The sequence below is a fragment of the Martes martes genome (genome assembly GCF_963455335.1).
Source record: "Martes martes genome assembly, chromosome: 8".
Lineage (NCBI taxonomy): Eukaryota > Metazoa > Chordata > Mammalia > Carnivora > Mustelidae > Martes > Martes martes.
This window is the reverse complement of record NC_137895.1, coordinates 81,757,694-81,782,868: the sequence shown is the minus strand read 5'-3', so window position 1 is coordinate 81,782,868 and position 25,175 is coordinate 81,757,694. Positions and strand designations below refer to the sequence as shown.

Below are 25,175 nucleotides of genomic sequence, written 5' to 3'. Positions count from 1 at the left end.
ATCGATTTGGGGAGAAATATTAAGTCATAGAATATTAAAATCTGTACAGGACCTGTCCAAGTCATTCCTTTCTATAGCTGATTCAGGGTTGCCCAAGTGCTTTAGGTCACAGAGCTATTGATTTCCTTGTAGTTCTCCTTTCAGTATACCAGTAGTTCTCAGCTGGGCAAGCAGGTCTTAATGGAATTATCTTGATATCTTGATAATAGAGATTTTATCTCTTGTGGATTAGTGTAGTACACTTATCTAGCTAGCATGTATAGGTGCTCAGTAAATGTTTGAATGAATTGAACAAATTTAGGATATTTATTACTCTTTGACATGGTACAGGTGGAAAGTATTTTATCTTTATCTTTAAAAGAAGAGAAATTATTCTTCTGTTTCCTTTTCTAGTGGAAAACTTATTATAAATGCATTTGTTATGGTTTAATTTTGATCTGTTGTAAAGAAACATTTGTAAAGTTACAATTCGCTAATCATTTTTCAGATACTGGCTTCATGTCCTGTAGACCGAAAACCATTTCAGGCAGTGTTTAAATTGAGTGCATTGGAAGGTTGTGTTAAGGTAAGGCTTATGTTTTACTTTGCAGTATGAAATGTATAAACTTAGTTGAGATGATTTTCCCTTAATAGATTTCCAGTTTGAGTGTATTTATGAATTGTTCAACTTTAGGTTTAATATATGATTATTATTTCTGTTCGGCATGGCAAGCCTAGACTTTTCTACAAGGCTACAAAAATTATGAACCCTTTTTATTCTTTGCCCTCTTAAAGAAGACATATCCATGGTAGTCACCTTATGATTTTCCACAAAATACGACTTCTAATGCTCTAAAGGAAGTTTCACATTTAGTCTTAAATTGTAGGAGGTTTAAATTTTTAGAATGTTTTTAGTGTGAGGATGTTTATACATCAGAAACATTTACTAATTAATTGGATAGTGCTTTGAATATATTTTTCCATTGAAAAGGGGTTTGAAATGGAATATGAGATTCAAAGACTAACCCCACAAAAACTTAAGTTTGAAAGACCTGAAAATTGTTTTTCATGAAAAGCATTATTATGTTTGGAAGATTAAGCCAATAAAACTAAATATCTTTGTTTTTAAATGCTGGTGCTTGAAGGAAAGTGAGCAATTGGAGAATACGGGGTTTTGTAGAGATCTTGAGAGAGACTGCTCACAGTTTCAGGGTTGGTATAGGCAGATGACTTTTATTCTTTAAGTACAATTTTATTGTAATGCTTCATCCTAATCACTTTCATGAGATGCACATTTAAATACATGCCTCATTGATGTTATTTATGGTGATGAACCATGATTATGGTTTGTATTTAGATTAATTTTTGGCTTACAAATAAAAGAAAAACGAAATAGGAACATATTCCTGAGTTAATGAATAAAAGGTGAAATGACAAAAGGAGAGTAATAGTTATATAAGATATATGAGAAGATTTCTTGAGATACCATTTGCAAGTCATGAATGATGTATCGCGGTACTTGGCTGGCTCAGTTGGTAGAACATGCAGCTCTTGATCTCAGGGTAATGAGTTCAAGCCCCTGTTTGCAGGTAGAGTTTGCCAAAAAAAAAAAAAAAAGGAATTCTTAATATATACATACCTGATGCCACTGATGAGGGGCAGAAAGGACTGTTCCCACGTAGCATGATAATCCCATAACAACTCGGTTGCTGTCTTTATGAGTAGAAAGGGGTATGGAAGTGACATACAACTATTTAAGCATAAGGTATTCTTAATGTAGGTATTTATAATTTGTTTTGATATATTTTTACCAGGTGAGTCTCAGTGACATAAGGAACAAATGAGACTATAATTCAAATAACCATGACATACGTAAAAAATGATTTTGCTTGTTGTAATTGTGTTAATTGTGCATCTATATAAATTAGTATGTCTTGGAGAAAGATACTATATAAATGTTATGATCAAAATTAAAGCAAGGCTTCTCTGAAAGATAGATTCTCTATTTTTCCAGACTATATATATAATGTTGCTGAAGATGTATTGGCATGAACTAGCTTCCAAAGATATTTTCCTCTAAAACTTTGTTTTGTTGTTTTATGTGAAATACTGTTTTTGTTGCTTAGATTAACAGTTTATGTTTTCTTTAATATGGTTTGTATTTTACTTAAATTAAAAGTCTGCAGGGGCGCCTGGGTGGTGCAGTTGGTTGAGTGTCCCACTCTCGGTTTCCGCTTGGTTGTGATCTTGGGGTTGTGAGATTGGGCCCCAGGTTAGTTACCACACTGAGCGCAATCTGTTTGGGACTTTCTCTCTCTCCCTCTGCCCCTTCCTCTCTCAAATAAATTTTTTTTTAAAAGTTTGGAGGAGTGTTAACCTAATTTAGTCAGACTTAACAAGTATTTCTTATTATGTGATATTAACTACATGCTGTTAATATTTTTCTTTGAGCTTTACTTCTGAACCTTCACTTTATTTATCCCTTTCCAACTAAACGAATGAGACATCTGTACTTGCTTACTCCCTTTTTATACTTGCTTTTCAATTCATATCGAACATTTACCTCTGTAAAAGTGCCCTCACTAAGGTTGGGGATAATTTTTTGTTTTCTGCATGTGGTACTTTTGACTGCCCTTTATTTTCTTTGGCTTATAGGGTATCTTTTTATGAATTTTGTATGTATGTTCGTTTTACTTTTTGGACCTTTCACAATCTTTTCCATCTCTCTGCCTTCCTTACCTTTTTAAAAATCATTTCTTAAATTTTAAATTCCTTTCAGTGTCCTGGGGATACTTTCTCTCTAAATCTTCTCAAGTACTCCAGTAGCTATAAGCTCTTACATGTATTTGTATGGCTTCTAAAACTATCACTAGCCCAGATCTCTTTCCTCAGAACTTGATTTATGTTTTCATCTGCTTGTTGGATATCTCCATGTAGAATACTGAGGGATGTAAACATTAACAAGTCCAGAACTCATCTAGGAGTTTTCCCTTTTTTCTTTCTCCCTCGTCTTTGCCTAGTCCTTCTGAGTGATGTCTTAAATTTGTTTTCTCTTCATTCCTTTTTTGTAACTTCTTTGTAGACCTTCATGCTGTCATTTAGACTGGTTCTGCCAATAGAAATATAGTACAAGCCACTATAATTTAAAATTTTTACTTTCAGTAGTCACATTGAAAGAGTAAAAAGGAACCGTTAAAATAAATTTTTGTAGTATATTTAATCCAACATAACGAATGTATTATGTCAACATACAGTATTTTTAAAGAATTATTGAGAGGTTTTACCTTGTTGTTGTTCTGTATCTTTGAAATACAGTGTATATTTTACACTTAGAGTACATCTCAATTCAGACAAGCCACATTTCAGTGGTCAATAACCACATATGGCTAGTGTCTTATCTCTCACAGTGTGTAGATCTACTACACAACTCTAAGAGCTTTCTTCTGGTTTCCCAGACTTTATAGTCTCTCCTTAACTGGTTTGTTCTCTACATTGCTTTAATACCTCCATTTATTCACTGTTTCCCCTGGAATTATTTTCTTATTTGAACCCCTTTGCAATCTGTTCCTAATATGTTACATCAGCTTCATATCCTGCTAATATTTTCTTCCCGATCTGCATTGGCTTCTCATTGTTCCTTGTAACTATGTTCTTTCTTCTCTTCAGAATACTTTTTTCTTAGACAAATTCCTACTCTTTACTCTTTAAGACTGCCTCATTAAAGTCTTCTCTGTTATCCTCAAATAGTAAATTTCTCAGTCCTATATATATATATACAGAGATCTGTGCTCAAGAGCACTTTCTGTTTACATGCCTCTCACTGTCTTGTTTCCCTGGAGCTTAGCACACTTACCAGTCTTATAGCTTAGAATACTTGAATGAATAAGCATGTGTTTGGGCTACCCTTTCATTCAGAAAATTTTGCTTCTTTAGTTTTTTTACCCTTTCAGAGGAGAATTGATAGGTTATCATTTGTGATAGTGGATTATCACTCTAAGGATTTTGCTTTTCTTCTAGGTTCAAGTAAAAAGACAGTTGAGAGAAACAAAAGACAAGAAAACTGAAAGCTCTTTTAAGAAGCAGCTCTCCTGTTGTGAAAATTCTAAAAGCTGTATGAGGTTAGTGATGAACTTCATAAGTGGAGTCCGAACGTTTAAAACCAGAAGGTAGTTAATAATAAAAAATAGAGTTGTCTTTTTTTTTTTTAAACAATGTGGTGTTTAAATGTATTTATTTCTTTTAAAGCACACACTTGATATTAAGAAATGACCAGCTGAAATCTGAGAATTGAATTTGAACATTTTAATGAATTTTTTTGTTTTGTTTTTTTCTGTAATCTGTTTAGATGAATATTTTTATAAAATAAAAATGTTCTAACAGTGTAAATTAAAGCTTATTCATTTCTGTTTATGACAAACCAATAATGAGTAAGTACTGGTACACTGACCACATTTTGGGTAGCACCGCTCTAGTATTTATGGACAAAAAGTAGAAAATAACTAATGATGTAGCACAACATTCTTTATGAGACAGTTATAATAGAAACTGCTTATTATTATCTTTATAGTTTTCTTTTTTTGTATTGTAGCAGGCAGTTGGTACCTACCATAACAACCATTTATGTTTTAACATGTTTGGATTTCTTTCTTTAATTAGTGTTGTTAAAATGTAATTGCCTAGAAATACAGTGCTTAGTACTTGAGTTTATTAGGTATTTAACATATTTTTTGAACTAAATTGAGTAGATAGTGTACTGGAAATTAATTCATTATTAATACTTAAATTGTTCCAATACATTTAGAAGTTAAGCCCATTTTGATCTGACATATATTCAGAGCTCAAAAATTGTGTTCTTAAGACAATATATATTGTCAAATTCATAATTAAACCTATGATTCATTAGTATATTTAATCAGAATACTAATTTCTTTTTTTTTTTCTTTCAAAGATTAATTCACTTATTTTAGTAGGGGGTGTGTGGTAGAGGGAGAGAGAGAGTCTGAGCAGACTCTGTGCTGAGCATGCAGCCTCGCTTAGCTCGATCTCCCAACCCTGAGATCATGACCCAAGCTGAAATCAAGAGTTTGGACACTTAACAGACTGTACCACCCAGGCACCCCCAGAATACTGATTTCTTAACAGAGTAGATTTATTTAGTTACTAAAACAGTTGACAGTAGTTGTTAAGGTTTATGCAGTCATGCCACAGTTTCTAACACTGTGGCTCTTTAGATCTTTTTGGAAGTTATGGACTTATTTTAGAATCTGAAGAAGACTATAGACAGCTTCTACGAGAAAAACAGGTCATAAAACATACTTACACACAAAACTTTGTATGTGATTTTAAAGGGATTCGTGGAACAGCCCTAAACCCAAGTTAGTAACTGCATTAGAGCAAATTTTATTAACATTTTCTTTTAACTCGGAGTCAGTTTTGATTCTTGCATTTATATTTACATAGAAGATGGTAGCACACTTTTCTTAGGACACTGAGGAACTTCTGCTAGCTTCATTCTTGATACATCTCCTGTTACTCACTATGACTGTGTCAAGAATATACATTTTTATGCTTCCTCTGAATTACCACAGTTCTTTGGCCCTTACTGAGAGTGCAGTGGTCATCACTGTATGTCCTATATAACAGGGTCATACACTGGGTCTAACACAGCTGAGGTAGTCCATATGCTTAACTGCTTTTTCTCAGGGATTTGTGGTAGTGGGATGGTATAGAGAAATAACAAATGCAAAATAATAATTTGCTTTTGCCTACCAGGTCAGCCCCCCCATAATTTCTCCCAAGGCGGAAAACCTGTCAGCTATTGAATATTTATAGTATATTCTTTTTTGGAGTCTTTGGATGTTTTAGCATTCCTTTCATTAATCTTATATTCATTGTAGTCTCTGTAGCACTTCGATACCCATTCAGTGCTGCCTCTCCCTTCTAAAGCAGTACAAAACCCCTGATGCCCCTTCTTTTCTGTTACTTTCTACCAGTTCCAGGGAAGGGGATTGTGGGTTTTTTTGTTTTTTGTTTTTTGTTTTTTTCTTGGTAGTGAACCTCCCTTGTAAGTCATTAGAGTGGAGAGTGGCATCTGAATGGGGAGTAGCAACTGGTCATTCTTTCTTTGCTAGAACTTAAAACTCAGTGCATAATCCATTTCATTTTGCTTGGCAGTGAACTGAAAAATGAGCAGAACAACAAGGTTCTCTTAGTTATTTCACCTCTCTATTAATGTTTACAGAAAAAAAGTCATAAAAGAAGATCTGTTAAATGCAAAATTTAAGGACTTGAAGATGACACATAGTAAGTGACTTTTTAAACTTGTGTTTCCTACCTTTTTTTGTTTCTTCAGTGCTTGTATTAAAGTTCTTATTAGATACATTTTGGTTCAGAAAATAGTCATACAGAGAACTCTACTGAGCTCTGTATATTGTGTTCAGTCCTATATCAACTGTTGCCGTGTAATCATTTATGCTTTCCCTTCCCCCCTTATATGCTCAGCTGGGAAGGAAGGAAGGGATTGAGTGTGAGTGGGTGTGCGTGTGTGTGTGTGTTTGTGAAAAGGAAAAGGAGAAGAGTGTTTTCTAATTACTTGGTGGGTAGCAGCCTGCATGTGGTCTTACTCCATTCATTAGTGCAGAAGTCCTTAGGGGAGATAAGGTAAAACACCTTGTGGGCCAGAAACTGTAAGCAGTAGCCTTATAGTTACTAAGAGAGGTCTATGGCAGTAGTAAGTTAATTCACAGTTCCCAGAAGAAGTTGTGGTTTGGCCTCTAATCACACTTCTAACTTGAAACTGTTTGGAAATGGAGCACCTCTTACATATTTATCTGATGAGCAGTTAAATATTCCTGTCTTTTGTTCTTTTCTAGTGTGTGGTTCTCTAAGTTAGGAAAGCTTTGCAGCAGGGTGTGAGAAAAATGGCACCACAGTTCTTTGTGACTCCTTCTCAGGGCTTAGGCTATTGATTCTGTTCCAAAGAACAACTTACCATAGGTTGTTTATAAGCAGGGGGGTGAACATTTATTTTCCAGATTAGGTTCCGATGAAGTTCTATTTATAGGTACAAAGAATTAATGAATTCACTGTTCTTAAAAGTAAATGATAATCAGCTTCATTTTTTTGTAGATTATGAGGTTTGGATGTTGTTACTTTTGCTGATTAGAATTAACATGATCTCTCAGGTTCATGGATCCCCAGATTTACTGCCTTTGAATTCACTATTTACATGAAATTGCAATGTAAGGACTTCTGTGGTCATATAGCATTTTTCTTTTGTTGAAAACTTCAGATATCAAAACTTTTTCTGTCATTGCTATAGATTAGCATCGTTTTTTATGGATAGCCTTCGCTCGGAATAATTCTAGGATCTGATACAAAATTTACAGCTGAGGAATATTAAATGATGTTTTAGATTTTCTTTAAATAATTTGGCATGCTTTCACTATTTCTTAATGTTAAGACTACTGTAATTTCCTTTACTGTTTATCTTCTGTGTGGCCTTATTTTTAGAGAGAGAAAACTATTCCTGCCAGAAGGTTAACACTGTCCAAGCCCTATTAACGTAGTGCTGTGTCTACTTGTTAAGATGCCTGAATTATTTGTTTGGTTTAGGATAGTCAAAAATACTCATTATGCTTTATGAGTGGATACTACAGAAGTACTAACTAATACCTAGGTAATTTTGAGCAAATGTGTTCACAAGTCTGGATTCATTTGAGGGTACTTGATTTTCCTTTTAGTTTTTTTCTGTGATATTGCTTTTTACTTGGGGAATTTAATATATCCAACATGGCCAGTTTTACTTCCTGCATTGAAATAGATTATATACCTGATAACATAGTTAGTTTGTATTTAAGTATTGTGTTTAATGAAAATTACTCATGTTTAAGTTCTAAATCCATACACAGTATGTACTCAGTATGAGATGTTTGTACTAGTAGAGCCAGAGAACTGAGATCAACTCATCCCATTCAACAAACCATGCTAAGCACAGTTGTAGACTCTTAGGAGTATAGCAGTATACAAAAGAGACAAAGTGCTTGCTAACAGAGTATCTTCTGTGGACAATGAAAAGATAAATGTGTAATATGACAGGTAGTGATAAATGCTTTAAAGAAGAATAGAACAGGGTAAAGTGATAAAGGATGATGACATTGTTAAGGTGATATCTCATGTAAGTGGTCAGGGAAAGCCTCTTGGTGAGTTTATATTTGAATAGCAACCTAAAAGAATTAAGGGATGAAGTCATAAAGAATATCTCAGGGAAGAGTGTTCTAAGTGAGATAACAGCAAGTGCAAAAGCCCTGAGACAAGAGCAACCTTGATATGTTCAAGGAATATTACGGAGGTCAATATGACTGGAATGATTGAGTTAGATAGGTAGAGGAGGAAGAATAAGACATTGGTGGGCAGGGCCATTAGGGCCTGTGTGAGATGGGAAGCACTTTCTGGGGTACCATCTGACATATTATCAAAGGACAACTCTGCCTGTTAAGGGGGAACAGATCATAGGAGGACTGAGAGACTAGTAAGGTGGTCATTTTCTAGGCCAAAGATCATGGTAGATTGGGCGGAGAAGGTATTAGTGGAAGTAGTGAGAAGTGGTTCAATTCTGAATATATTGTATTTCAAAAGGGAAATTAACAGGATTTGCTGATGGATTGGATGTTGGGTATAAGGTTGATTTTAAGGTCTTGGCCTGATAGTTAAAATGGAGTTGCTGATTACTAAAATGATGAAGGCTGGTACAGTGTTTAGGAGGGTATAATCACGAATTCTCTGTTGAACATCTAAGATGCCTACCTACAACCAAGTAGAGGTTCTCTGAAGAAATACGGATGTTTGCATGTCATATGCAAATAAACTATTTATCTTCGGGCCATCTTACAGATGGTCCCCAATTTATGATGGTTAGACTTATGATTTCTGACTTTTAGTGGTGTGAAAGTGACACACATTCAGTAGAAAGTGTACTTTGAATTTTGATCTTTTCCAAGTCTAGCGATACATAGCACAGTACTCTCTTGTGATATTAGGCAGCTCGTGGTCAGCCATGCAATCACAAGGGTAACAAAACTAATATACTTAAAACCACTCTCTACCCGTACAACCGTTCTGTTTTTCACTTTCAGTACAATATTCAGTAAATTACATGAGATATCCAACACTTTATTATAAAATAGGTTTGGTATTAGATGATTTTACCCAATTATAGGCTAAGGGAAATATTCTGAGTGTGTTAAAGGTAGGCCTCGGCTAAGCTGTAAGGTTCAGTAGGTTAGGTGTATTAAATGCGTTTTAAGGTATTTTCAACTTACAGTGTGTTTATTGGGATATAACTCCATTGTAAGTTAAGGAAGGTGTGTAATTAGAAAAAGCTTGATTCTACATGTAAGGAGGTTTTACAAATACCTCAGCTATTTATTATACCTGTATATTTTTTGTTTATGATTTTATTAAAAAAATGCCTAGATCTATATTCATTTCCTAGGGCTGCTGTAACAAACTAACCACATTCTTGGTGGTTTAAACCAACAGGAATTTGTTTTCTCACCATTCTGGTGGTTAGAATTCTGAAGTCAAAGTATTGGCAGACCCATAATCCTTCTCAGGGTTCTAGGGAAGAATCCTTCTTTGTCTCTTCCTAACTTCTGGTGGCTCCTGGCAATCCTTGGCATTCTTGGGCTTGTAGCTGCATCACTGGAATCTCTCTCTGTCTTCACATGTCCTTCCTCTTTGTCTCCCTGTATATCATTTTCTGTCTCTGATAAGGACACTGTCATTGAATTTAGTTAATGTCCACTCTAATCCAGTATGGTCTTATATCAAACTTACCTGAATTGCATCTGCCAAGATCCTCTTTCTTTCTTTCTTTCTCTCCTTTTTTTTTTTTAAGATTTTATTTATTTATCAGAGAGAGAGAGAGTGCAAGTGTGGAGGAGGGTCAGAGGGAGAAGCAGACTCCCCGCTGAGCAGGGAGCCCGCTGTGCCATCGAGCGGAGCTCGAACCCAGGATCCTGAGATCATGACCTAAGCTGAAGGCAGAGGCTTAACTGATCCACCCAGGTGCCCCAAGATCATATTTCTGAATGTCATAATATTCTGAGGTTCCAGGTGGACATGAATTTTGGGGGAATTCTTTACAAGGTCACTGAAGTGTAAAACACTGAAGAGTTGTTATAGTATTTATAAAATAAAATTTCTAAGTGATAGGAAAATAGTGTACCCCAACTCTGGTGCCTAGGTTGTGTTCTCCTAATAACATTTCCCAATGAAAGTACCAGGGCATCTTGAAATAAATGACTGACTGATTCCAGGTTTCAGGTAGTAAGTAAGATGTGTCTAGAACATTTTTCTAAAAGCAAGAAGTTCTTAAACACTACTTGCATCATAACAAAAAGTCTTTAGGAATCAATTTGCTTGGGTTCCCTCTTGCCAAAAATGGGACAATTTGAGCATCAGGAAGGGTAATAAAACTACAGTTATTGAGACCTGTCAGATAAGTTGAAATCCAGGAGTTCATCATGCTACCTTATAAGTAAACACACTAATTGATCTGTTTAGGAGGATGCTAGGAGGTTAACTTATTTTGAAAACCGGTACATGAAGAATAATATCAAAGCATCTCTCATGCCTTTCCTCGTGGTAAATGGATAGATGAGGATAATTGAACAGTAATAAAGCAAAGTTAATTTTTTTTAAAAAAGATTTTATTTATTTATTTGTCAGAGAGAGAGAGAGAGAGAGAGCGCGCGCACAGGCAGACAGAGTGGCAGGCAGAGGCAGAGGGAGAAGAAGCAGGCTCCCTGCCGAGCAAGGAGCCCGACGCGGGACTCGATCCCACAACGCTGGGATCATGACCTGAGCCGAAGGCAGCCGCTTAACCAACTAAGCCACCCAGGTGCCCCGAAAGTTAATCTTTTTAAGAAATATTTCAGCAAATAATTTTAGATGGAATTACAGATTGTGAATATCAGCATTTTGTAAACTGTAATGAATTAATGGCTCCTAGGCAGTGATCAGCAGTGGTTGTTAGCATCACAGAAGGAGGGAGCAGCAAACATTAAACACCTCCTTATAGAAGTAAGTAACAAATATATAGTAGTAAAAACAAAACAAAAAACCCTGCATCTGATTAAAAATCTGACTACTGATTTACAGGGTATATAGAAACACAGAAACATACTAAGCAACTACAAGGGGAAGCAATCAGCAAAATTTAGACACAGATGAATGACTTGGGTTTCTTCAGTCCGAAAATTCCAAGGAGTTTAAGAGGGATGGAGGGGAACCTGTGGATTAAAGAGACAAACATTAAAGCAACCACAATTTATGGACCTTATTTGGATCCTTATTCTAACATGTCATAAGAAGAAAGTAAGCAAATACAACTTGGGATGCCTGGGTGGCACAGTCAGTTAAGTGTCTACCTTCAGCTCAGGTCGTCATCCCGGGGTCCTGGGATGGAGCCCTACAATGGGCTCCCTGCTCAGCGGGGAGCCTGTTTCTCCGTCTCCCTCTGCCTGCTGTTCTGCCTGCTTATATGTGCATTCGATCTCTCTGTCAAATAAATAAAATCTTAAAAAAAAAACAAAACAACTGTGGATAGTTGGGGAAAATTGAACATTGGGTATTTGATATTAAGGAATTACTGGGTTTTTGTTTGTTTATTAGTGAGAATGATATTAAGGATTTTACCCTTGTCTTTTTGGAGTTACATACTGAAATATTTATGTATTAAATGATACAATGTCCAGAATTATTTCTAAATGATCCTGAGAAGGTTGTAGATAAATTAACCCTGGGCATGAATTAATAATTTTGGAGACTGGGATTTGGGTATATGGGAATTTCATTATGCTAGTCTGTCTACTTTTCTGTTGTTTGAAATTTTCTGTAATTAAAAAAAAAGTACTGTGAGAATTTAATTGGCCGTTTCCCCCTTTCCCCATAGTGGTACATAAAAGTAATTCAAGGCTTTATAGTTAACTTCATCAAAGTGCAGTATATTGTCTTGGGTATATGGGTTTTTTTCTATATGATTCTAAGTTTCTTGTGGTTATTTTCTAAATGGCATTTTCCAGGGTATCATGCAAAGTGGTAGTGACCATTAAGTGCTTAACAGTTTGATTGTCCTTGGCTGCAACTACCTGATGACAGAAGATAATTGTTATCTATAGATATAACAAATAGAAAACTGAGATTCAGGAAGTTTAACTAATAAAAACATGCATGAGAACATTACCTCCAATTTCAGGGAAGTAGTTTCCTTTAATAAAGGAAGACAGCTTAATGTTAAATAAAAATGGCTAAATTTAACATTAGTCAAGTCTGCTCTGTAGGTGTCATTTTTTGTACTTTATGGAATGTTCAAAATCATTAATAATTGTAAACTTTAAGACAGTTTTAAAAGGCTCGGTATCTTGGCCAGGATCACACAACTAACGGTTGGAGCAGCCAGAATTTGATCAGTCTTCTGACTCTGTATCTGGTATCTCTTCCCACCACACAGAAATATTAAAGCATGGTATTAGTAATGTTACCCATCTTAAGCCTTTCACTTTATGGTTGTCTGCAGCTTTTATAACTCAAATTATTATCTTATTTTGATGGGTCTTATTTGGATGTACTTTTGAGCTAAAAAATAATATAAAATTAACTATCATTTTGATAGCATCGTGTCTGTTTCCTACTTGATTGATCAATTAACCTTGATTATTTTGCCTTACCTTTCAGAAATGTGTTATCAGTCTTTTTTTTTAGACTAAAGTTTATAAACCACAGCTTTAGGAATAGGACTTTAAAGAGTTTTTAACCTTTAATTTTCACTTTCCTCGCTCTTACACTGCTTGTGGGAATGCACGCTGGTATAGCCACTCTGGAAAACAGTATGGAGGTTCCTCAAAAAGTTAAAAATAGAGCTATGACCCAGCAATTGCACTACTTATCCCAAAGATACAAATGTAGTGATCTAAAGGGGCACCTGCACCCGATGCTTATAGCTGCAGTGTCCACAATAGCCAAACTGTGGAAAAACCCTAGATGTCCATCAGTGGATAAATGGATGAAGAAGATTTGGTGTATATATACAATGGAAAATATCAGCCATCAAAAAAATGAAATCTCGCCATTTGCAGTAATGTGGGCGGAACTAGAGGGTATTTGCTTAATGAAATAAGTCAATCTGAGAAAGGCAATTATATGATTTCACTCAATATGTGGAATTTAAGAAACAAAACAGAGGAGCATAAGCGAAGGGAGGGAAAAATAAAACAAGATGAAATCAGAGGGAGACAAACCAGAAGACACTCTTAATCATAGGAAACAAACTGAGGGTTACTGGGAGGGAGAGGGATGGGGGATGGGACTGCTGGGTAATGGGCATTAGGGAGGGTACCTGATGTAATGAGCACTGGGTGTTATATACAACTGATGTATCACTGAACTCTACAGTAATAACACTAATGCTAAAAGTACTATCACTGAACTGTACAGTAATACAGTAATATACTATGTTTATTAATTGAATTTTAATTAAAAAAAAAAAAAAAGGAATGTGACTCAGCAGCCCTCCCTTCATTCGATATGAAGCGGTACCAGAGAGAGCCCCTAGCATCTAATAGTGCTCCGGTGTGATAACTGCCCTTTGCTGGTAACATTCCTTTTGATGTGTTTTCTCATTGGTTCTACTACATTAAAAGGTTAAATGTTAAAATGTTTCTCCTTTTAAAAAAATTTTTTTTTTCATATTCTGCATGAGATTTTTTAGGTTTTTTTAAATTAACAGACTGTGTCCCTAGAAGACACTGAGAGAATCTGTAAATTGTCACTTGTAATTGTCCCAAAGTTTAGGGTAGAAATGAACCTTTATACAAGAGAAAAGCAACCTTGGACCCTTAAATTTAGCCACTTGATGACTGAGCAAAGAATGAAGAGATTAAATTAAGGTGAAGGTAGAGTTAGTGGCAAGTTATGCATATTAAATATATCTTTATTTACTTAACCTGTTTCATTGAACAGGAACCATTGTGTCCTAAGGATGATTTAAATTTCTTTTTATAAAAAACTTTTTGAGAAAACCTTTTTTCTTTACCTAGGACTGCTTAAGTAGATTTTAGAAGCAGCTTAGTGTACTTCTTTCATTTCTTAAAGTTTTTTGAAGCAGGAAGGGACTGTTCTTTGAACATTTATGTATGGCTTTATGCCTGAAGTTATTTATCTTTATGTTATACACTACTCAAACTAATGAACAGAGCATATAAAACTGTGAAATTCTTTTATCTGAATTAGAAATATACATGAGTTAAAATTGTAGAAGGCCTAATAGATTTTATTGGGAGTTGAGCCACTTAGGTTTTGTACTGGTTTTTCCATTAAATCACCTGTGACTGTAGTAAAATTATGTAAATTGTTTAATTTAGTTTCTTCATATGATGAAGATACTGATGCCTCACTTGAGGATACTGGGAAAGGTTAGATAGCATACCTTTGGCAAATTTATTGAGGAAATATCACTTTCTTTACTCACACTAGGTAACCGAGTTGTCATACTTTTTTTTTTTTGAAGTCCTTTATGTACTTACTTCTTAGAATGAACATTAATCTTTTGTTTGGACTAATAGTTTATAATTGATGCAGTTTATAAAAGTAACCCTTTTTTAGGAATTTCTTTTTTTTTTTTTAAGATTTTATTTATTTATTCGACAGAGATCACAAGTAGGCAGAGAGGCAGGCAGAGAGAGGGAGGAAGCAGGCTCCCTGCTGAGCAGAGAGCCTGATGTGGGGCTCCATCCCAGGACCCTGAGATCATGACCTGAGCCAAAGGCAGAGGCTTTAACCCACTGAGCCACCCAGGTGCCCCTTTTTTAGGCATTTCTTAATGGAGTACTTCTTTAAGCACATGCTAGATCATTTAATTATGGCTTTATTAACTTTGGAATCAATTAATCAAGCTGTAATTGGGTACCTGCCAAGTAATGGGCTCTAAGTTAGGAGGGTGTTGTTTTTAATTTTTTTTTTTAATTTTTTTTTTTTAAGATTTTTATTTATTTATTTGACAGAGATCACAAGTAGACAGAGAGGCAGGCAGAGAGAGGGAGGGAAGCAGGCTCCCCGCTGAGCAGAGAGCCCGATGCGGGACTCGATCCCAGGACCCATGAGATCCCATGATCTCAGGATCATGACCCGAGCCGAAGGCAGCGGCTTAACCCACTGAGCCACCCAGGTGCCCCTAGGAGGCTTTTTCATACTTGTTTGTATTGTAGAAAAGATGTTTTCATGAAATATCTTTTGGAATTAGTATTTCATGAAACATGTTTAGGATGTGCTGAACTCAAGACAAGCTTCTAGCTAAGCATAGCAGATTGACAAACATAGCACCTGTTTAATTCCCTAATCCTTCCCAGAACCCTATTAAAATGATAACAAAAGGATGAAAATAAAAGAAAAATTTTAAGCCACAAGACCAGAGAACAAGGGAGAAGAGACAGCAAATAATGAGATGTCCACAAAACTTGAAAGTGATTGTGTGAGGTGAATGGTAAATTGTCTTAACAGATGGGATGCCTGGCTGGCTCAGGGAGTAGAGCATGTGACTCTTAATCTTAGGGTCATGAGTTCAAGCCCTGTGTTGTCAGTAGAGTTTATTTAAAGAAAAAAAAATTGTCTAAGCAGATAGCTGAATCTTTCATGGGGAGCGTGGAGTTAAGAAAAAATCAGCGTACATACCATAGAACCTTAGGCAGTCTTGAGTCTGAGGACCTCCATTATATTTGAAGGCAGGGATATGGGTGGTGCCAAAAAACAGAACTGGTTAAAGTGTTTTTTTGTTTGTTTGTTTTCTTTTGTTTTGTTTTAAAGATTTTGTTTATTTGACAGAGAGAGACACAGTGAGAGAGGGAACACAAGCAGGGGGAGTGGGAGAGGGAGAAGCAGGCTTTCTGCCAAGCAGGAAGCCTGATACGGGGCTCAATCCCAGGACCCTGGGACCATGACTAGAGCTGAAGGCAGACATCCAACGACTGAACCACCCAGGCGCCCTTTGGTTAAAGTGTTTTAAAGATTTATTAATTAATTTATTTATTTGACAGACAGAGATCACAAGTAGGCCGGGGGGAGGGGGTGTTGGGGAGCAGGCTCCCTGCTAAGCAGAGAGCCCTATGTGGGGGCTCGATCCCAGGACCCTGAGAACATGACCCGAGCCGAAGGCAGAGGCTTAACCCACTGAGCCACCCGGTCACCCCAGTTAAAGTGTTTTAAAGGACTTAATCCTGCAGAGTTTTAGCGGAACAGGGTAGGGGTGGAGTCCCCCCAGGCAAAGACTGGATGTTTCCTCTATAGAGTGAGTGGTTAAATCAGATTAAACTCTGGCACAAATGAGGGTAGAGGAAACAACAGTAAAGAGGGAAATTAAATCAAATGTTAAAGCCTCTAATTCTCTACCCATGGCACTTGCACTCTTGCTTATTCCCAAATTGGAAATAGGAGGCATGTTCTGAGATGCTAGCTTACCTAAGACAAAAGACTTGAGATTCTAATATTTGGGAGTCTCTGAATGAAATAGCCAGATCCGTGCTTGATCAGCTTAAAGTGAAACCCATTAGTTGAAACGCTCTGACCACCCATCCTCAAGATTTTCAGTCAGTATTTTAGTGTCTCACAAATCATGGGTCACTGGGTATTTGTGGGGAACCTCCAATATAAGAGAGGTCAAAACAGACAAAAGGAACTGGATAGAATAAACCAAGTGCTGGGAAAGGAAACAGTTTAAAAATTAATATTCTCAGAGATAAGGGATAGTTCATCATTGACACAAGAAAGACTAAAAAAAGACAACTTGGAAACCAAAAATGCTATAGTAGAAATTTAAAAAATTCAACAGGGATAGAGAATAAATTGAGAAATCTGAGAAGGTGAGATGAAAAGTTGACAAGATGGTAGGGTATTAATCCATAAGGTTCAGTATGGACTAACAATATTTCAGAAAGAAAACAAGCCAAAAGGCAGAAAGTTACCAAGGTACTACAAAGGAAAATTTCCCCAGAGTTGCTGGGTATGAGTATCTGAATAAAGAAATAACCTAACACCTGGTAAATGAGGAAAGAACTAAAGTGCTTCATAAAATTCTAGAACTCTGCAGATAACAAGATCCTAAGAGGTTCTAGAGAGAGAAAACAAGACTATGTATAAAAGAATGTTATCAACAATGGATGGAGCACTGGAGCAATGTCTTAAAAATTCTGGGGAAAATAATTGCTAAACCAGGACATTGTAATAAACCCTTTTAAACTGTCAATCAAGTGTTAGGGGGTAGAATAGACATTGTCAAGCACATAAGAGCCCTTGCTTCACTAAATAAGAAAGTAATGAACATTGTTCCAAAAAATGAGTTCTGACCTAGGGAAAAGGTAAATGGGATTATCAGGATGATGACAGAGGATAGTTCTGAATGACTGTTAAACAACTTTTAGAGGGTTACCAGTTCAGACTAGAGTGGGACAAAGGAATAGCATTTTCATGAGAGTGGGAAGCAGAGTTTGTGGATGAGCTGATGTGTTTGAGTATATTAAGAGGAGATTTATACTTTTGTTGAAGAGTTAGCTATAAATTAATCATAAGTAATAAAGAGGAAAAAGGAAAAGAGAAAACAAAGTAGTTAACCCTAGGAAAAGCAAGCAGTTGTATAAGAAAAGTAATCATAATGTAGTATATGGTTCAGCTGTAATGTTTATAATGTTTATATAGTTATAGTAATGTAATATTGCTTATATCAAATGTTGATATATCAAAAAGAACATTTGGTGGAAGCAGCAGCAAAGGAGGTAGATAGGGCAGCGGTGTAAGAGAAAAGTCTATCTTCTATAGTAAAAAAAAAAATTAGAAAATATCTGAAACCAGAAAAAATCAAGGTAGAGTAGTATATTTATTATTTAGAAATAAGCAAATATTAGAAGAAACAGTTAAGGGATTTGATGAGTGCTTTCAGGAAATAGGAATTTCTATAGTTTGCAGTTTGACTTCTTGAAGTTTGTACATGCATTACTTTGATAAAAAATAAAATGTAAAAGCCTATCATTGCTGTCCAAAGGCAGTTAGATTAGTAGGGTGGATTTGTGAAATGGTCTTTGGGAGATCACAATTTAGGCATATCCATCAGTATTGAGTATTTTTGAGATTGTTATTGGGGCTGCTCAGTAATTACCTGAGAATTACCCAAAAATAGGTGGAATACCTTTTGAACCAAATTTTCATTTAGCATTTGGCCAGAAAACAAGCACTTTTTCACATAGAGAGCATTCTGTCTAATGGTGGCTTCCTGACATAGGTTTTCAAGTGAGGGAGTGCTATGTAAATTTTACAATCTTAGAAATGTTAAGTGAATGAAACTTGAGTGAAAACAACTCAGTACCCTTAGGTCCTGGTTGCATTGGTTGTACACCTCCAACTATAACAGCAGTTCTGTGCCTAGCTGAAAGAAATAGTTAAGCTTCTAAAAATGTGGCTGGATACCTATCACACATTTTTATTCCTGGCTTGATGCACAGTTTAAAAAATCAGTATTGGGGTGCCTGGGTGGCTCAGTTGGTTAAGTGTCCGACTTTGGCTTAGGTCATTATCTCGGGGGTCCTTGGATTGAGCCCCGCATCAGCCTCCGCACTCAGTGGAGTCTACTTTCCCTCTCCCTCTGCTCATCTCTTTCTCCAATAAATAAATACAATTTTTCTTATAAACAAAATTAGTATCATCTTTTATTTTTTTTTTTTTTTTTTTTTTTTTTTTTTAAAGATACAGTGGTTTTTTTTTTTTAAAGATTTTATTTTATTTGACAGAGAGAGAGAGAGAGAGAGATCACAAGTAGGCAGAGAGGCAGGCAGAGAGAGAGAGGAGGAAGCAGGCTCCCCGCGGAGCGGAGAGCCCGATGCGGGGCTCGATCCCAGGACCCTGGGATCATGACCTGAGCCGAAGGCAGAGGCTCTAACCCACTGAGCCACCCAGGCGCCCCAGTATCATCTTTTAAATATACGTTGAAGAGTAAGAAAATAAGTTTCTGGAACTCAGCCAGTACCTCTTTCCCCATTGTTGAAATTACATTTGTTAGAACAGTTCTGGGTGGGACATGTGTCAAGGATGGATAATAGCAGGAAACCAAACAGCTGTTGTATGGTAGCTTAAAAGGAAATTAGTATGCTCTTAAGTAGAACGTAACCTATTACCAACTGGACTGACTGAAGAAACCCCAAATACGTATGGTCCTACAAGTAGCCGGAAACAGGCCCCCTCGTTAGAGTGACTTATTTTAACAAGGTCACTAGGTCCTTTGTGAGGCAAGCAAGGCCGAAGATTGGAAGATCTGTTGTCATTTGCACTGTGCACTTTATAGAGTTCTGAAGCGAGAGCAGTGACAACAGTACCAGCAGCGGTTTATTGCAAGCAACAAATGCACTGATAGGCAAAGACTAATTACATAGGGTCCATGGTAAAGAAGAACTAAGAGCAATAATCTGTAAAGATGCTAACACAATTTTTGTGATTACCAGAAACTATCCTTTATCTTCCTTAACCTGAAAATGTGTATCTGTAGAAATAAATTTCCTGATATAAGACCAAAACAAAACAAAACAAAAAATCCACCATAAGCAGTACAGCCAGAAACATTGCTCTAACGGAAAGCTATGTGCTCTTCCTACTTTTAAAGTTGGAGGAGAAAGGAGGGTACTTGACATTAGTACCATTAGCTAAATGATAATTTGTGGGGCTTATGGCCCCAGTTCCTCTGGTCAGCTCTGCTTGAGGTGAGTTAACAGTTGCTGGTTTTTAAGTTACAGCAGGAAAGGTTATATTCAGTGCATTACTGATATTATCTAATTTAATATCTTGTATATATTTTTTGTAACAAAGTAGTTTAAGTTTACATAGGCTGCCAGAAAATGTTGACTAGACTTTTAATACTCATGCTCTGAGCACAGCACTTACACATGTTTCATACCAATTTTCTGTGTTGTGGCTTTTTAAATTTTCTTTGTAGCTACAGCTTAACAAGATAAAATCAGCATTTGAAAAAATTATAAAATGCAAGTACTATTATTTTAAATGCAACTTTTCTACATATTTTAACTTTATCAGTATGCCAGTATATGCCAGTGTCAGTACTGCTTTATAACCTTTTATTTTTTACTATATATTTATTTAATTAGAATGGGGTTCGGGGAGGGGCAGAGGAAGAGAGAATCTGAAACAGGCTCCACATCCAGCACAGAGCCCAACATGGGGTTCAGTCTCACCACCCTTAGTTCATGACCTGAGCAGGAATCAAGAGTCGGATGTTTAACTGACTGAGCCACCCAGGCACTCCTTTGGGTTTTTTTGTTTTTGTTTTGGGTTGGGGTTTGGTTTGGTTTGGTTTTTATTGCTTTTGTTTGTATTTCAAGAGAGAGGGAGTAGGGCAGGACAAGTAGTAGGGTACAACCTTCTAAAATAAAAATTAAGGGGCACCTGGGTGGCTCAGTAGGTAAACATCCAACTCTTGGTTTCAGCTCAGGTCATGATCTCAGGGTCGTGAGATTGAGCCCTGTGTAGGGCTCTGCATTGGGCCTGGGGTCTGCTTGAGATTCTCTCCCTCTTCCTCTGCCCCTACCCTTGCTGCGTGCATGTTCTCTCTAAAATAAATAAAAAACATCTTAAAAAAATAAAAATCAAGACAAGGTAACAGTCTTTTTGTGTCTTTGTACAGGAAATTCTACACACAGTGAAATGGAAGGAAAGAAAAATGCAACAATAAAAACAAATAAGGTTTGTTAAAAAAAAAACTTTTAGATAATAACATTCTGTGGTTGTTTAGTACATAATTATAACTTGGCTATATCAAAACATTTAAATATAACTATTAGTTATCATGGAGGTTTTGTTTGCTGTTTCACTAACTTCTTTTTACTTTTCTAGTCTCGAAGATCAAATCAGTGTACCAGTCAGTGCTTCAGAAATTTTTTCTCCAATATGTTTTCTTCTAGTAGTCATACTGGAGAATCTTTTACCTGTAGAACTTACTGGTTAGTATTTTCTATTTTAATTTATGTGTGTGTACTTGATGTTTCATTATTGTAATTAACTTTTGTAAAAATTTACGTTCTGGCTTAAATATGAAAGCCCATCTTGTTTCTTGATTTTGTTTCTTTTGGAAAATAAACTAGTTCTGGCAAAAAGGAAACCTGCTGTTTTATGACCCTCTGTAGCATGCAGTGACTGCCCATGATCTAGTGGGTTTTGTCTTCATTAATAATAAATTGTTCTACACTGGCTTTTTATGTGATGGAGAAGTACGCTGCTTGTTAAATTGTAATCAAGCAGAACCCTTTTAGAGTAGAACCAGTCATCTTTGACTCTGTAGTGACTGGCATGTAGAAACTAAGTAAATATTTGTGGAATTTGAAGGTTAAGTTGGGGTTTTAAAATCACCTGCTTTAGTTGAATGAACAAGACAGGTCAAGATTGCATGATTTAATTTTAGAGCTTGGCAAAGGTTACCAAAGATAACAATTACATCTGAGTAGCCTTTTGAAAAGCTGAACTCAACCCATTTTTGGTTATAGGAACTGTATCTTCCCTTATTTTTTCCTTTGTCTTACACTTAGTTTCAGATGGAAAACTACTGCAAATACAATTTCTGCTGGGACTGCTGGCTGCAATTTCTGCTGGGATAGAAAACAGTGTTGCTTTTTTCTCTCAGTAATAAGGATGTTATTCTGAATTGACTTTTTAAAAATTCTGTCACTTCAAGATACAAATTCAAGCATTATTTTTATGAATCAGATAAACAGAATTTTGATTTGTAATAAATTTTACAATTAGTAATGAGCTCATATTGAAAGTGTTTAGAAGAAGTCTTTTAAATGTGGTTTATAATGCTAGGAACAAAAATCTTTGCTATCATGATTTAACACAGGTGTTACGCTGAACTTAATATTTGGAATTCTGATGAGGGTCTAAAATTTATCTTTTAGTACAGAATTTATAGAAATCAATGAAATGAGTGCATTGATTAGGCAGAAGAGACAGGAATTGGACTTGTCATGGTTTCCTCATACGTCACCTGGAAGTGGAAGGTAAAAAAAAATTTTTTTTTTACCAAAGTGTTTACATGCTACTGTAAGCAGGTGTCATTAATACTTAAGTAACAGAGGTATCTTAATCAATAGTTGTGTTTCTAAGAAGGTTTTATGCAAATTAAACTTGGTGTCTCAACTGCCTAAAGAGGATTGGTATTTAAAGAATCCCTTGAAAAATACCTTTTTTTATCTGATTAATAAATGTAATACTTGGGTCATTTAAAAGGGAGACTCTTGAATCCCAGAAACAGAGTTGTGGAAAGGGAGGTGGGAGGGGGATGGGGTAACTGGGTGATGGGTGTTAAGGAGGGTACGTGATGTGATGAGCACTGGGTATTACACGCAAATAATGAGTCACTGAACATTATGTCAAAAGCTAATGATGTGGGGGTGCCTGGGTGGCTCAGTTGTTGGGCGTCTGCCTTCAGCTCGGGTCATGATCCCAGGGTCCTGGGATGGAGCCACGCATCCGGCTCTCTGCTCAGCGGGAAGCCTGCTTCTCCCTCTCCCACTCCCCCTGCTTGTGTTCCTTTTCTCACTGTGTCTCTTGCTGTCAAATAAATAAAATCCTTATTTTTAATTAAAAAAAATTTTTTTAAAGATTATTTATTTGACGGATAGAGATCACAAGTAGGTAGAGAGGCAGGCAGGGAGAGAGGAGGAAGCAGGCTCCCTGCTGAGCAAGGAGTACGATGTGGGGCTCGATCCCAGGACCCTGGGATCATGATCTGAGCCGAAGGCAGAGGCCACCCAGGTGCCCCAAATAAAATCTTTAAAAAGAAATAATGATGTGTACTATATGTTGGATAATTGAATTTAAATTTTAAAAATTAAAACTAAAAAATAAATAAATAAAAGGGAGAGCACCAAAATGATAAGATTCATTGTTAGTATTGGCATTTGGATCTGTCATCTTTCTGTTGTTTCACTCATTCGAATCTTACCTGTGTACTATTAGCTGACACACTACTTCTTTGGTCATGACATTTCCCCTCTCCAAAAGATTTTTCTAAAATGTATTTGACTAAGTCTTTATACTCTGCCCTGGCATTCATGATTTTCTATAATGTAGTCCTTTCTTTCTTAGTTTAAGTCCTGTAGCTACTGTGCCGTTGCTTAGGTGTATTATATATATATACTTAAATTAACTTCCTACAAAAAGATTGATTGAGGTCCTTGCCATTGTCATTCCTGTAACATTATAACTTTATCTTATATAACACTGTAATATAGTTCTGCTTATATAACACTGTAATATAGAGGCCTTCCCTCTAGGAATGACAGTGGAATATAAATAGAAGTGAAATTAGGAAGTCCAGATATGTAATATGAGATCTTAAATATTTTTGTGTATGTGTAGTTGCACATTGTTTTTGAAGCTTTTCTGCTCCTACTCCAGATTTCATTGGGATAAAGTAGGTTTTCTTTTTTTTATTAGGTGATCTGAACTGAACAAATATGAATCATAAAAAAGCTGAGAATGAATTGGGTTTGGTTGTAGAAACTTAATAGGGACATTGGGAGCTTTGAAGTGCCATTATCCTTAGATTGAGGAATGTCACAATATAATAAAACAACAGAAATTGGTTCTTTTTTTTTCTTTTTAAGAAATGTATTTATTTTGATGTTTTTGCTTTTGATATGTGTTATAAAACAAATGTAGTGAAAAATATAGCCCATGTATGTATGACATGCTTCAAATTCAAGTGATACAGTTCTGTTTCCAAGTTATGTTAAATTATTTATTCATGGACTGATTACTCTTTAACCTTGCTGATTCCTTAAAACCTTGATTTGATTAAGTTGGCTAAATTTTCCTTTGGTTGCCCAGAAAGGGGCGTGGGTAGCGCAAAGGGCATGAAATCACCTTTTGTTTGGGGGTTGTGGTGGTTACACAGATATATACATCAGTCAAGTGTCATCAAACTGTGCAGTTAAAATCTGTGCATTTTATTTATCTATACATTTTATTTTCCAAGTTGAATTTTTTTAGAATGAAGAAAAAAAGCAGAAGCTAAAAAAAATTCTTGGCAAAATATTAAATTATTTAAAAGAGAAACATGTATTATATATGAAGTTGCTCTTGATCTCCTTTTGCCACGATTTATCAGAAAAATATGCTTTTAAGGGTTTTTTCTATATAGCCAGTTGGTAGCCATCTTTGAACATGAGTAACCTGGAGTTTACATTTTCAGTTATTTTGGCTAAAACTAATTTAAGTACACTGTATTTTAAAGTTGCTAGCCTGATCTGGGAAAGTAGTAATTTTAAATTGTTGGTGTAACTTTTTAAACCATTTAAACAAAATGTCTTTTTTTGTTTTGTTTTGAATTTTCAGAATTGGTTTTATACCCTGGAGTATTGAAACACAAGTACTTCCTCTCATCTCTTCTGTGTTGCCAAGAACTATTTTTCCAACAAGTACCATATCTTTAGAAAATTTTGGTAAAGTTTGTGTAATGTTTTTCTAGTCTTTAGAAAATTATTATTAGTTTCTTTCAGTATCCAGTGAATGTTCATTACTTAGAAAACTATAAAATAAGGTAAAGATAGTAAGTCCTAGATATTTCTGTAAATATTTGGGTAGCGAATTGACTTTTAAATTGTTCCAAGTAGAAAATCTTTTTTCCTTAAGAAATTACATCATCAAATCTTCGAGAAACTGGCTAGAAGTCTCCCTTCTGTTTAGGGCTTTAGCATTCAAAATGTAGATCTTTAGAGGTTATATCTCCTATTAATTATGAACAAATAGTGTCAGTCTTTATATTTGTGGATAACTTGTTTTCTCTTGTTTTTTGCCTAGGTATTACCTATTCATAACGCAGTGGTATTTATCAAACCAAACATATTTTCTTCTGGTTTTCCTATAGATTGCCCACAAGAATTCAAATCTTGTGATAATTCATTTCAGTAGCATTAAAAGAACCTGATAAATACCTGCTGTTACTTAGGTGTTAGTAGCTATGCATTTATTCATAACTTGATTCATAAGTATATTTTGTTTCACTTTGTTATAGACATTTATGCTAACACAGCCTCAAGCCAAAGGCTTCTCATTTACTGAAACATATACTTACTTTTTACTTTTTAAAA

General features: G+C 35.7%; 1 protein-coding gene across 4 annotated transcripts in view; it reads left to right on the top strand.

Moving 5' to 3' along the window:
- The window catches only part of SCAF11 (SR-related CTD associated factor 11), a 71,942-nt gene that overhangs the window by 40,182 nt on the left and 6,585 nt on the right, over positions 1 to 25,175 (top strand). For all 4 annotated transcript variants that reach the window (XM_080810352.1, XM_080810354.1, XM_080810353.1 and 1 more), the window contains 7 exons: positions 488 to 565; positions 3,997 to 4,097; positions 6,221 to 6,282; positions 20,711 to 20,769; positions 20,920 to 21,026; positions 21,978 to 22,079; positions 24,421 to 24,527. In XM_080810352.1, the coding sequence (XP_080666478.1) occupies positions 488 to 565; positions 3,997 to 4,097; positions 6,221 to 6,282; positions 20,711 to 20,769; positions 20,920 to 21,026; positions 21,978 to 22,079; positions 24,421 to 24,527 (616 nt within the window). The remainder of the gene's footprint in view (positions 1 to 487; positions 566 to 3,996; positions 4,098 to 6,220; positions 6,283 to 20,710; positions 20,770 to 20,919; positions 21,027 to 21,977; positions 22,080 to 24,420; positions 24,528 to 25,175) is intronic.